Below are 14357 nucleotides of genomic sequence, written 5' to 3'. Positions count from 1 at the left end.
ATATATATATATATATATATATATATATTAATTTCCTAAAATAAAATAAACTAATCTTGACCATTGATCAAGAAAATGGATGGATGAGATTAATTTACCCGTTTCACTACTCTTGGTTCAATTACGCCATGAACCAGTTTCACCTTCATGAAACCTATTTCATGTACATTAATTTTCTTATTTCACCCGTGATTTAATGAATTCATTCATTTAAGCCTTACAATTTTCAAGATTCTGGAGCAGATTACAATCTTCAAGATTCTGTAACAGATTCATCATGTATCCATTTTATTATGCAATTATTTCATGACGAACCAAATACATTATGCACATGTTTCATTTTCCACTTCACCTACTAAATGGATCAACTACACCATCAATGAAACGGATTCACCATGAAAATGTTTCACTACTCATTGTTCAATTATGACATGAACCAGTGAAACTTGTTTCATTTGTATTAATTTCTTTTTTCAATCACGATTTGATGAATTCATTACATTATGCCTTACAATCTTCAAGATTCACCAGTAGATTCAATCGCATCACAATATATTTAGTTCAAATTTTTAAAATTATAATATAATTAAATATTTAAATGTTACCATTTATAAAATTTTCTTTATCACGTTTCTTTAATTAAGATTTGTTCATAATTTCCATATTTAATTGAAAATATTGTAAATGACCGAAATATCCTTATTTATTAATTTAATTAGAAAAAAATAGAATTTTCCTATTGATCGAAATTAGTTTACACAGTTTTTTAGAAATGCACGATTTTCATTTGAACGTACCCCTATATATATATATATATATATATATATATATATATAAAACACTTTCTAATTTTAAATAAAAATATTTTGTCTCCAAATTCCTCGTCCTATTCATGTCCATCAATCACGTGAAGACACATCATCTACACATGTCTCTAGCATATTCCAATCAGATAGAGAATATATGTTCCCCTATTCCTTTCGAAAACTAACGACTTGGCACCAACATGAATCACGCCAAAATGAACTATACCATTTGATTCCTATATCAGCCAAAAATTGTACTCAGAAGACGGTTGAGTCCCCCTGTTTTTTGTTCTGTTCTCAAGTCTCTAAACTTATGATGAAGTCTCATTTCTGTAGTAGACCAATTCATTAATATACAAAACCATGAAGCTCAATTACATTCCAAGACTAAAACTTCATGTCAAATATATCCTTAGAGTTTGTGTTCATCTTACCCTCTCCAAACCGAAACCGTACTTTGTCTTGAATTCACTAGGTTTGTTCAGTTTAATAAAACTTCCATTTCTGCCTGCTTTTTGTATGTTTCGCAACTTATTCTCGAGGTCACCAGGATTACGACTTTTCTAATTCTCGAGTTCCAAGATTTTCCCTTCAAGGAACACCTCTGTTAACCGGCATTGGTGATGCTAGTAGCGGCAGGTGGAGGTGATGGTTAAATTGAATGTAAAGGTTATCTTTTGTCTTTTTAAAACCAAATTATGATAATTCGGCAGCATCCAATTAATTCAATCCGTGAACCAAACATCAAGTAATTTGTCATTCCAATTCCATCAGATCCTGCAAACCAAACAGCCCCTGATAGTTAACCTCATAGCCAAATCCCCCAACTCAGAACGAGCATGAGCACTTGGAGGAAATACAATCCTTTACGTCACACATGTCGACGACATCTATCCGTTCATAGGAAACTCAAACGAGGTACCAAAACTTGAAATACAAACTTCTGATCCTCCAAGGGCAACAATTCTGCAAACAATCTTATTGTAACATCCAATCCCCATTACAACTCTCAACCTTAACTCCTTAAATAACCCACAGAAAGATCTACATCAAAATTGTGATATAAAGTTCATGGTAACATAAACCATTAATGAACATTCAGAACAATGTATGCATTGTCTTCAACAACCAGAATCAACATCTTCTGCCTCTCCTTCCAACCAAACATTCTTCCATCTTAAATTTACCTGAAATAAAAATATAATATGCTCCGTTAAACTAAATACAGTCATGTGAAATCTATCAAAGTGTTCATAAAAACAATATGCGAAAACTGTGACAAAATGACCAAAACGAATTATGGTAAACAGCCGATAATACCCTCTCCACATGTCGGGTATGACTAGATGTGAAGATATCAAAGAGTTGATCCACGTTACATGATTGATGATCTACAGAGGGATTTGACCAAACCCAGTTTCTGTTTTCAGCAAAGGAACTGTGGACCTATGTATGATCCGAGATCAAGAATGTAAGTTCTATCTTCATTTATCAGATAGCGGTCGAGGTTATGGTTGCCAACCTTAGACTATATTATACGTTGTCAATAAAGAACCATCTCCAACTACCTTTTACTAGCTTTTGAAACTTTGAATCCTATCGCTTATGTTTGTGGTACCACCTGAAACAAGTCCCAAGGCCCTAGATGATACCTCTGGACACCATTTCGAAACACTCACTTATTGAAGCTGGCATACTAGTCCTCCAATTCAGAACCAGATAACAACACACCACTGACCAATACCCATCTTAAGTAAGGTGATTCCACTATCTTTTCTTATGTTTTCATCGTGCTGTGTTCACCATATGTTAGTCTTCATGCCTTCTACCTATTTGCAAACACTCTTGCATAGGCCGGGAGTCTTCACCGAAAGGTCAGGTCTACTTTCCAGACATTAAATAGGCCACGGAACTACCTTTTTCCAGTTATATGTCAACAATACCTATGCAAGGTTTTTTTTTTTAAAGTATATTTTCTTATAGCAAAGTAAGATGACCATAATACCCCTCATCTCAACGCTTTTATCTTCTTCACCCTGAAGTGAGACAAAAGAATTGGAATAAATTCCAACAAAATAAAAAATCAAGGGATTGGAGTAGAGTCAAATTTGGAAAAAAAAATATCAAAAGCTTAGTATACCCAAAACAGAACTATCGAGTCATGAGTTGGTTCCAACTATATGAGCCATTAGAACCAGCATTTTAGCCAATATATCGACCCTTTAGGGTTATGTTGACAAATGACTTGAGTACTCCATGCCTAAATGGAGCCCTGACAAAAAGACATCAAGTTCTCATTAGATTTGGAGAACTAGTCTTGAGGAACAGCAAAATGGCATCTATTGAAGATTCAAGATGACTTTTATTTTATCTATTTTTGTTGAAATCTCAAAGTTTGTTATGTGCTGGCATGCATTGCAGTAGCTCCAGTCTGGCCGTCAACTTGATGCGGGAGAGGAAGGAGTGCAGTTTGATCTTGAAAGCGAGTTAAGTGGCTCTGAGTCTGAGGGGCACTAACAGTATAACAATAATTGTTTAATGTCATAGAGTTTGATCATCCAATCTAAAGCCCCCATCAGGCTGCCTAAAGATCTATTTACTTGTAACACACTTGTATCTTAGAAATTATTCTTCAAGCATTTCATGAATATCCTGAAACCATTCAGTTTTTGAGTCTCAGTATCTTTGAAATTGTATGTTAGATTCAATTGATATCTGATCAGATTGCAACCAAATTACCGGGTATTGCAAGAACTTTTCTTGAATGCTTGCATTTTATGGTCTATTGCAAGAAAATATGCAACAGCGCTATGAAGTTTGTAATTCCGTGGGTTTTGCTGGAATCAATTCAGTGTTCAAGAACAATTTAGTGTTCTTTAGACTTCTATTTTTCTTTTCTATAGAAACCTCTAATTCTTAAAAAAAAACAAGGCCAAGACACCCAAACACAATTTTTGGCTGGATAATTCATTTTTGACCATAAATGATGTATTTTCACCTATAACTCGATTCTATGGCCAGAGGAAAAAAGAATAAGATAGTTCTGTGGTCAATTTCATCAAACCAGAAAGTGGCATGGCCTGAAAGCGTATAATCCTACAAAATAATACACAACCAAAAAATTGCGTTTAAACAACACAAAAGTGATCTCAACTTTCACTTGGTTAAATTATCTTAATAGCATTGTTGTCCACAAGATTAGTGATAGACCAAATCTAGTAAAACAGAAGTGAACAAAAAAGCAAACAAAATTAGTTGTACCCAACCATTGTAACCAAAGCAGGAAGTAAGTTCAACTTGCAAAACCCAGGCCCGTCACAGAAATATTCAAGTTGTTTTAACATCTAATCACAATAATTCATATGAAAGAGATCAAACCTGACAAAATGAAATATCTTGGATTACAGCAACATCTCTGCAATCTGGACAGCATTTAGAGCAGCCCCCTTGCGTATTTGGTCCCCACAAACAAAGATATCCAATCTGTATTAAAACAATAGACCATTAAAAGTGTTGAATACATATATTCAAATGCATGAGTGAACCATGTGTTGAAGAGTTACAAACCCATAATTTCCATCTTGAGACTCATCCCGACGGATTCTGCCTACTGCGACATCATCTTTGTTTGAAACTTCCAAAGGAGTGGGGAAGTGATTGCTAGCTCGATCATCAATAACAACCACACCAGGAGCTTTCTTCAAAATCTCCCTCGCTTCATCCTAGATATAAAACACAAGAGTAACTCAAAAATTGACCATCTGGAGAACAATATCCATACACATTGCATTTGTCTCATGCAACCCTCTTGCCCACTTTCCAAATACAAGGAAAAAAAACAACAGATTTTGACTACACCAAGAAAGGTAACCAAATAAAATTACAATGTTTAACATATATAAGTATGTAATTGGTTAAAGCATCAGTCCAATACTAAAATACCTTTTTGTACAAAGTATATAAAGTTACACATTATGTTACTTATAAAGAAATAGTGTCTTTAACAGAGGTGTTTCACAGAAGTAAATAGGTATTAACCAGGCTGATATCCTATAACTTCACATAATTAAGCTGAACAATTCTTAAGGGCTCTAATTTTCAAACATTGGTTTCATATTTGAAATAATCTACACCTCTAAATGACTACAAGAAGCGGGTTAATGGATGCAAATAATTTGACAAGGTGCATCACCTTGAGATATTCAAAAGGGGGAAATTCGACATGCTATACAATTAAAAATGCTACCCTAATGGTCCAAAGAGTAACAGCCTGATACAGTGAACATAGTTTTTTTAATGAATAACCAGGATAATTGGCACCTTTGATCAAGGTCTACGCATAGCACCCCACACATAAACCAAGAAAACTTAAGACCTTCCAGTTAGTGTGGCACCTGAAGTTGATAGCACCTGTGGTTCCAAACTAAGACCTCTTAGACCAAGGTCCCAAGCCTTACCCACTAGGTCAATCCCTCCGGTTGATACATACCAATACTAAATTTACTATTACGAGAAAATTCCAGTGAACCGCAGAAGATGCGTATTCAACTTTAGAAATATTGCATTTCCAGTAACCCTTCAGCCTGTACTTGCAGAAAAGAATTTTCTTTTTAAGCTCCATTGTTGTGGCTTGGTCTGACCAGCTGAGGCCAAGCAATTACCTACTATTGCTGCTAGCTCTTTAGTTTCTTTTAGTGGTTTAACTGCTCATCTTACTCTATAAAGTTAAGGCAAAGATACATAAGAATCTCAATAATCTTCAACAGCTTATCAGTAAAAGATGGTCATTACAGGAAGCTGTTGGAGAAAACCAATTTCAATGTGAAGCAAGCCAACCTACATAACAGTTCGATGTTTTTATGAAAGTCGCATGACTGTCAAACACGCTCTTGTGAAAAGAATCAGTGTTGTCATACAATATAAGGAGATAGGTGAGATTGCAAAACGTTTCACATTATCCGACAATATATCAGCCATAAAAATGGACATATTTTCTAAGAGAACTCCTCATGAAAATTGTTACTGTCGAGAAAAAATAACCAGATACAGTGCATGCATTTAATTCTAACTGTAAAGACAGTAACATCAGAGTGTTTTATAAGAGTACCTCATCAAGGGGGCTTGCAAATTGTAAGTTCACACTCTCCGCATGTGCCCGCATGACAGGAACTCGTATACACGTTGCAGTCACTTTGATATCCTTGTCGTTCTATGGTGTAAATCAAAGGTCCATATTGCACCCGCTTAGCCTTTTTCAGCAAAAGAACCAAAACAGTGACATGCTTCCAGGATATCAAAAACAACACTTACCCAGATTTTCCTTGTCTCTTTCACTAATTTCATTTCTTCCTCGTTATATCCATTTGGAAGGACTGGTGCATTATGAGAGAATAGATTGAAAGCATACTGCATTTGGAGCACAAAATTGAATTCAGTGACCAGTTTTAACCAATATGTATTCCTAACATAGTTCACCCTGGCGTTTTAACAAGAAGTAAAACAGATAAAACCTGCTGTTTGAAGATTTTACAAGTCGGTCGTTTCCCTTCAAGCACCTTCATTTATAAAAAGAGAAACCAAATTTAACAAACTCGATAAACACCAAAAATACAAACTAGATTGTTTAAGTAATTTTCAAAACCTCACGGGTCTGCAGTTCAAGCTCTTCCATGGCCGCAGCACCAGCCCCACTAGCTGCCTGGTATGTGCTGACCACCATACGCAATACCTACAAATTATCGTTTATCATGAAAAATCAATGCGAATTGATTCAAATGGCTACCATTGGTTTGCAAACAAGTGGAATTTCTCACCTTTGCCCGTCGATGAAGAGGAGTGGCGGCCATCAAACATATGATGGTAGAACAATTAGGGTTCGCAATCAATGCCCCTTTACCTGACCCGATCCTAATATGCGACATTGCATCCGGGTTGACTTCAGGGATCACCAGCGGCACGCTGTCATCCATACGAAAAGCAGAGCTATTATCCACAACAACGGATCCACAATTCGTAGCAATAGGTCCGAATTCCTTACTAATGGAACCACCGGCGCTGAATAAGGCAATGTCAACGTCCTTGAAGCTGTCAGCAGTTAACTCCTCGACGACATATTCATTGTCTTCGAAGGTGTATTTCTTTCCAGCGGAGCGTTTGCTAGCGAGCATCTTTATGGACCGATAAGGAAAATTTCTGTCGGAGAGGACGGATAAAAATTCCTGACCGACAGCACCTGTAACGCCGACGACAGCAAGGGATGGGGCGTCCTCTCGTAGTGACATACGAACTGAAAAAGGGCTGGCGATAGAAGGAGTAGGTTTGAGACGGAAGAGGGGGAATGTGGTGGCAGCGGCGTCGCCATTGAGGAAGCGGCGGTGAGCGATCGCCGGAGACTGCATGTTTACCAAAAGAATGATCGGAGAAATGTAGAGACGAACTTCTAACGGAATAAGAGAAAGAGGCGGCTAAACGCTGATAGGGTTGAAGGCTTTGGACTGAAAGTAGGTGGAAATTATACTTTGAGTCCCAAGTTATTAGATAAATACATTTCAGCCCTTCACTTTTTGAGTATATAATCTCAGATCCTTAATTGCCATTTATTAGAATTTATATTAGGAAAAGTTGCCTTTAACAACATGAGAACAATATAATCATGTGATTTGGAGAATTCATTATTGACTTATAATGTCTTGGTATTTGGGTATAACGGATTGTCTTACAATGATTTACTGCAGAATTATAAGTGGTCAAAATAATTAAGAGACTCTCATGACATATTACAAAATAAAATATAATTGTTGCATACTATATCATTTTAATATATTACAATCTTACCCGATAAAGTAAATTATAATATTGACTTTTACCGATAAACGCTTACCAAGTAAGCACTTATGGAATATAGACTTCTTACTATTGAGAGTAGAATCAAACTTTTAATAAATTGCCCATTATATATACCTACGTAATGAAAGCTATTCATAGAAAGCGGTTACAAGTAAAAATATACATTAGGACATTAAGCATTGAAGGATAAATTAAACAACAAAATTCACAAACTCAATTTAAGGTAATCAGAGGTCAAGGGTTTGAACACGTGACTGGCACGTGTCTCCATATAGTGCAAAAGCTTCGTCGGCAAATGCATGTAGACAACCCAATCGTTGTCGTTGATCGGACTTCCCATCGTCATGACGTAACAGTCGGTCCTGGCCGATGGCACATGGCATGAACAGAACGCCAGCTTCCCCCATCCAAAATCCATCTTACCCATGATCGAAAGCCTCTGTCCTGATGATACCATGATGGCAAACTCCCTCTCCGTTCTGGCAAACGGCCTTGACATCAATGCTTTTGGTCGTTGATCCTCCACCCAATCTATCAACTCCAGAAAGTGGTTCTTCGTGGCTGCACTTTTCAAGAAGTCGTGAACCTGGTTTGCCACCACACTCAATGGCATGTCTTTCAAATCCTGTATAAAAATAGTGTTTAGAATCACTATAAACAACATTGATCTTATAGGACTTCAAATACGTCTAAATACCTTTGATCGGATCCCTCCGAATGGGATAGATAAAACGTTACCGAAGTGTGTAGCCATTAGTGTTTGTTTCTCGACCCCTTCTCCCTCGCTTAACCTTTGCCTTCCATCGACAGCAACTGCGATCTTGCACATATGGTCAAGATGGCCCGATTCCTCCAAGAACGATGCTGTAATCTTCCATAAGAACGAGGTAAACGACTCTAGTTTCGACCTTTGGCATCCATTTTCGCTGGCCAAAAACTGGAGTCTCTTAAGCTCCTCACCCTCCATATAGTAGATACGACTTATAAGATGCGAGTCGAATTGATCTGGTTCTGGTGATTCACTTTTGGGATGGGTTTGAAGTAACGGTGGGAGATCAGAAAGGGGAAGAAACAGGTTGGCGACTGAAGTTGAATAGAGGGTTGGGCGCCTAGGGTTGAGGACCGAACGTCGAAAGGAGGGCAAGGAAGTTGGTCGGACGGATCGATTCATATCTGCCCAGGATGAGACGAACATGCTGGCCGAATACCCGTCTGCTGCTCGATGATCAAACATGCATGCGATCACCATTCCCCCACATTTCAAAGTTGTGATCTGCAACATGATCAAATTTAAGATTATACAGACCTACAAATTTTTTCAAGCGTCTATACGAGGTTTTATATTTATTGCAATTTTTTTAGAAACATAATAAATCTGAAATTCAAAGCTAATAACTAAGAAAATGACATTAACCGAACTCGGGTTTTGGTCGAAGAAAAGCCTTGCAAACCAACTCTACCAAAAAAATCTCAAATTAAAAGCTAAAAACTAATAATATTAATATGGTGACACTTTTCACGACCCTATAATTTTTACATGAAAATTTGTCTATAAAGATAAATGTTTTTCCTCTAAAAAAACAATTGTATCATGAAAAGAAGCGTTAATATGATTATTATTATTTTTTGATTAATCTGGATATCCAACCCGTTATGCAAACCGACTAATCTCAAGACGACCACCTGCCTTGCAGATAGCCCGGAGTCACCGCAATTGAACCTCCGTAGCCACAAGGGGATTTTTATTCCTCCTTGGATTTGAACCTGGTACCTCCTGGTACTTTTGACCTTTGGAGCCAAACTCAAACCAATCAGACAAAACCCTTATGGTCAATATGATAATTTCTTAAAAGTATCTTATAAAAAAAGTAATGACACTTTATCTTAAAATTGTCATAAAAAAAACTTTTAGCACGTCCAAAAACATCAAATCGACTTACTATAAACACTTTAACATGTATGCACAATATCTGGTATTTTAAACTAAAGTTTTATAAAATATACCAAGAAATTTAGACATATTTGACATAATCGATTAATTACTATATACATCAAATTAACACATTAATTTAAGTTAAACCTGAATGGCAAGCACCCCACGGTGCCTGGGGGGCATTAGTTTTCCATCTATGCTCTCATTAGGATCGTAAACGTTGAGGTCCCGGAGGTCGACATCGGCCGCAGCTTGGATAAAGTCGACACCTCGATTGTTGCAATGAATCTCAGGCTCACCGGCGGCATTGTGGACGATCTCTCCGGCAAGTGGATAGAATAGTACGAGTGTTTGAGATAAAGAAGTCTTGAGAGCATCTACCATGTCCATGGTGGTCACACCATCATCATCATCTTTGGATTTCTTGTAACAGAAGAAAGAACCCACGTCAAAGGGTGGCACCAGCAAATCTAGGTTCGTAAAGGGTAGCCAGTGGTCATGCCACGGTTGGTCTGCTGCCACTACTTCTGTCTTTATCACCTTCACTGAGAAACCTTCACTGTTAACACTACCCATCTCGGAGATATGTAGAAATATTATAAGATGTGTGTGTGTGTATATATATACATATATTTCGTTAGATAAGGGTATATATAGAGAGAGAGGAGATTGGGAAGAACCTGAAAAAATAAAGAAGCAAGTTCATGGTATTAAAATGGTGGTTATAACCACGTTTTTTATTAAAAAAAAGAATAAATATTTCCTCCTAATTTTAAATTGAAAATTAGGGAAAACAACAAAAATTGGAGCTAAACAAATTACACCAAAAAAATATTGTATCTTTAATTTGACATCCATTTTAATATATTTTTTAATTTGTTTTTTTCTTAGTCATCTGGTTTCGTTATTTTTTCCAGAGTTCTCCCAAGGTTTTTTCCATATATATATATAGAGAGAGAGAAAGAGAGGGAAGGAGGGAGGGTAGATCAAGAAGAAGACGATCAAATTGTGAGAAGTTCTAAGATCATGTATATGTAATCATATGTGATACAAACATATTGCGTTAACTGACTATACAGTGGGTGATCTTTCCCTCGACCCTTGCAGTCGCGTTGACCAAGTCGCTCACGCCCTTTTAGACATCTTGTATCACATATGATCTTTAAATTTCTCGACTTCTCATAAATCGACTTCTTAAAAATTGACCACTTCCCTTTTGTCTCTCTCTCTCTCTCTATAAAGAGAGAGAATATGGCCTTGTTTGTTTTTATAAGAAAAACATTTATCAGTCTCTTATGTTTGATCCATTAAGATGTAAGACCATTCAGACTGTTTGTTTTTTTCAATTTTTCAGAAGCATTTATGTCTTATTGTTCTCTTATTTGGTAAGAGGTAAACCAACCTCTTATTGTTCTTTAGCTCCTCAACAACAACATTTTTCAATCGAGTGACCTTAATTGATCTTTTCTCTTAATCGATTCTTACCAAATCGATCATCACCTTTCTCAATTAATGTATTTTAATATGATTTAAATGTATTAAACATCATCAATGACATATTTCTGTTTAAATGAATGTTAATTATATAATTTAAATGTAAATTTCGTAATGATGATGCATAAATATGTAAAATAGTATAAATTTATCTATAAATTCAACACCATATAATTTTCTAATAAATAAAATAAATAATTTAAACAAATTCAGACATTTACTAGTTCACAAAAACAAACAGTCTCATTGATTCAGATTTAACCACCACTTCCTATTAATCAAAAGTGAAATAAGAATTCAGACTTTAGGATCTCTTAGAAAACAAATGACATCCATATGTAAATATTGAAAACCTAAAACGTTAAAATTCAATTATAATATAATATGTTTTATATATAAAATATACTAGAAGAGTACTCGCGCAACGCAACGAGACACATCTAGATTTTAATGTTCTATTTTATTATTTATCTCTGTCGATGTTATAATATGATTTTATGTATTTTTAAGAAAGCAATAATTATTTCATTTTTTAATAAAATATAAATTTGAAGATATCATAAAAATTTGCAAAAAAAAATATATCAATGTTAATATCAAATCAATTATTTAAAAGTTCTCTTTTTTATGTAATTTATTTATTTATTTTTATTATAATTCAATTTAAGTTTAACAATAAAATAATTTATTTTTGGTTTAATAATATAAATTTTATAAAGATAATAGTTAAGTATTTTGTTAGAACTCAATGATTATCGTAATTATATTTTAGATTTTTTATATTTAAAATGAGATGTTTATCCTGTATTTGATTATGTTTATCTGCTGTTAGTTACACGAATTTAGATATAAAGCTTTAATAAGTTGTACTTACGCACAATCTACTTACAATTTTGAGTTTTAAGTCATATGCATTAATAAACAGCATTTTATGCAACAAAATATTTTTAAAAGTTTTTGTCAAATATTTTATAATATACTATAAATAATATCTTAAATCCTAACTTTAAATTAAAAAAAAAACAATATTATAAACTTTTTGTGGTTGGCACATGGTTGTGAAGTAAATATATTATTCTTACCACATTTCTGTATTTTACGAATTAAAATAGGTTTAGAAAAAATGGTCAAAATCCCAGCGACATGAAACCATATAGAGACAAAGAACCTTCCTGCCCCAAAATTCTACCCTAATCTTTTTTATTTTCACATTTGTGGAAAGATACTTTTTTGTTTGAGTTCGTCATATTTTAATCCTAATTATTTACAAATACAAGAAAAAAAAAAGGTAACTGATCCAAGGGTCCTTGTCCAAAAGCGGCTAACGTCATGTTTGTAATAATAATTGAAGCTACAACCACTTTGTTTTTGAAGTTGATTACCGGTGAGTTTAACCATACGAAACTTGCTTTTAAGGATACCGGATATAAAAAGGGCAGTTTTTGGCTCATTTGACGGCTGGGGTTAACAAGGGGTTGAGATCATATGCATGACTTGTCTTGTATTTGGACAAAATTCTCCTACTCTTTTAGCCAACTGAGCTACACCTCGGAGGCAATTTTGCCATATATTATATATTGATTTTAATTAGTATTTTCTGAGCTACACATGAGTAAATGATTGAAACATTGGTTAACTAATTAATTATAAAACCTATTTAGATATGAATGGATCCATTATGTATTTGTTTTAAATCACATATGATGATTTGTCGATTAGTTGTTTCTCGAAAAAATAATAAGGTTGGTGGCATGAGGGTTTTTGGCCTAGCGGTATCGTAATTTTTGGTCTATTAGAAGGTCAGAAATTCAAACCTTAACAAAAATGAGAAGGGTATCGAGTTATACGTATAATTAACCTCAACATCAATGGAGGAAAAAAATATGTCTTTCATAGTCCATAAAAAATAGATTCTAGAAATCCCAAGATTTTAAATTCTTCTAAAAAATAAAAAAAATTATATTTCTTTAAACAAAAGCAGGTCGGCTCTCATGTGAACATTAAAGTATCTTTAATAGTTATGATAAAATGGGATAAAAAAATGGATTTTAACATTTTCGTTACTCCAACGATTATGTTATCCTGAAATGAAGATGAGAGAGGTTTTAAAAATTTCTAAATTAAAAGAAATTTCTAAAATAATTCTATAGAAAATAGAGAATTAATATTTTAATTATATCCAACAAATTAAAAATTTAAAGTTAAATTAGGCATAGGAATAAGACTCGCCTCATTGGGGAACCCAATGTACCCCGCCTCGACAGGGACATAAATTCCCGCAAGATTGGGGAATGGGGATGGGGATCCCCGAAAGTTAAAAATTGGGAACGGGGATGGGGGCGGATAATGTAGTCATCGCCCTGTCCCGCCCCGCCCCATCCCATCCCCGAATATTGAATGTTATATATATATATATATATATATTAAATATATTATTTATAGATAACTAGATTTAATATCTTTTAGATTTAGAAAATAGTATTGACATTTATCTTATATACATTTTCTCTGAGTTGTCTCACTTTTTTTAGATAATTAAAGGTGGAAAGTTGAAAACGTTTGATCAAAACAATTACATATGTGATGTGATTCTGTTCATATATAAATATTTGATAATCTATAAAAACAAATTTTGAAAATATATAAGTTTTAAACGTGGACCATTATCGATCGAGTGTGGTATTTTAACACATTTGTTTTAAAATATCTTATATTAACGGAGAGAAAATCCCCGACTCCCGTTCGGGGACGGGGATGGGGATGTGATCATATTCCTCGATAGGATGGAACAGAGATAGGGACGGGGATAAGGATTGGGGTCTCCGTCCCATTCCCATGGCTAAGTTAAATCTATAGGAGAGAGAAATAATATTTTACTACATGTATTGAATATTTTACTAATATGGTTCATGCTATAATTGCTAACATAGAGTAGTTATAATTTTTTTTAGAGATTTTAACTTTTCATACTTTATTATAAAAAAAATATAGCATAGTTGTTAGAGATGCTTTTAGACATAAGTTGCAAACCCATTACCAAACAAAGAGATGATCAGATGTAATTTTTCTAGTCAAATATTTCGATATATTTATAAAATCAGACAAAAAATATTGGAGCTTAAACATATAAACAAATTAATTAATCTTGAGTTTGAATTCATAAAAAAGCTTATAAACCTTGAATTTTACTAATTCATTCAAATTGATACCGGCCAATACTGAATATTATTATTTTTAATTTTAATTATATTTTCAAATAAAAATTTATAAACAGTAAT

At 34.3% G+C, this 14357-nt stretch overlaps 2 protein-coding genes across 2 annotated transcripts; both read right to left on the bottom strand.

The window, feature by feature from the left end:
* Nucleotides 1-1728: 1728 nt before the first annotated feature.
* Nucleotides 1729-7204, bottom strand: LOC112512717 (aspartate-semialdehyde dehydrogenase). Its single transcript, XM_025118829.1, has 8 exons — nucleotides 6620-7204; nucleotides 6448-6534; nucleotides 6317-6361; nucleotides 6117-6212; nucleotides 5914-6015; nucleotides 4374-4528; nucleotides 4185-4289; nucleotides 1729-1993 (listed from the first exon to the last, which is right to left on the bottom strand). Exons 1-7 carry the CDS (start codon nucleotides 7202-7204, stop codon nucleotides 4208-4210), a joined length of 1152 nt encoding a protein of 383 aa, XP_024974597.1. The 3' UTR covers nucleotides 1729-1993; nucleotides 4185-4207.
* Nucleotides 7205-7771: 567 nt separating this feature from the next.
* On the bottom strand, nucleotides 7772-10194 carry LOC112513584 (shikimate O-hydroxycinnamoyltransferase-like). Its single transcript, XM_025119889.1, has 3 exons — nucleotides 9733-10194; nucleotides 8350-8925; nucleotides 7772-8277 (listed from the first exon to the last, which is right to left on the bottom strand). Exons 1-3 carry the CDS (start codon nucleotides 10159-10161, stop codon nucleotides 7858-7860), a joined length of 1425 nt encoding a protein of 474 aa, XP_024975657.1. The 5' UTR covers nucleotides 10162-10194; the 3' UTR covers nucleotides 7772-7857.
* Nucleotides 10195-14357: the final 4163 nt, after the last annotated feature.

Source organism: Cynara cardunculus (genome assembly GCF_001531365.2).
Source record: "Cynara cardunculus var. scolymus isolate 2C chromosome LG 5, CcrdV1, whole genome shotgun sequence".
Lineage (NCBI taxonomy): Eukaryota > Viridiplantae > Streptophyta > Magnoliopsida > Asterales > Asteraceae > Cynara > Cynara cardunculus.
Note: the sequence above shows the minus strand (reverse complement) of the source record. Positions and strands in the feature narration are given on the sequence as shown.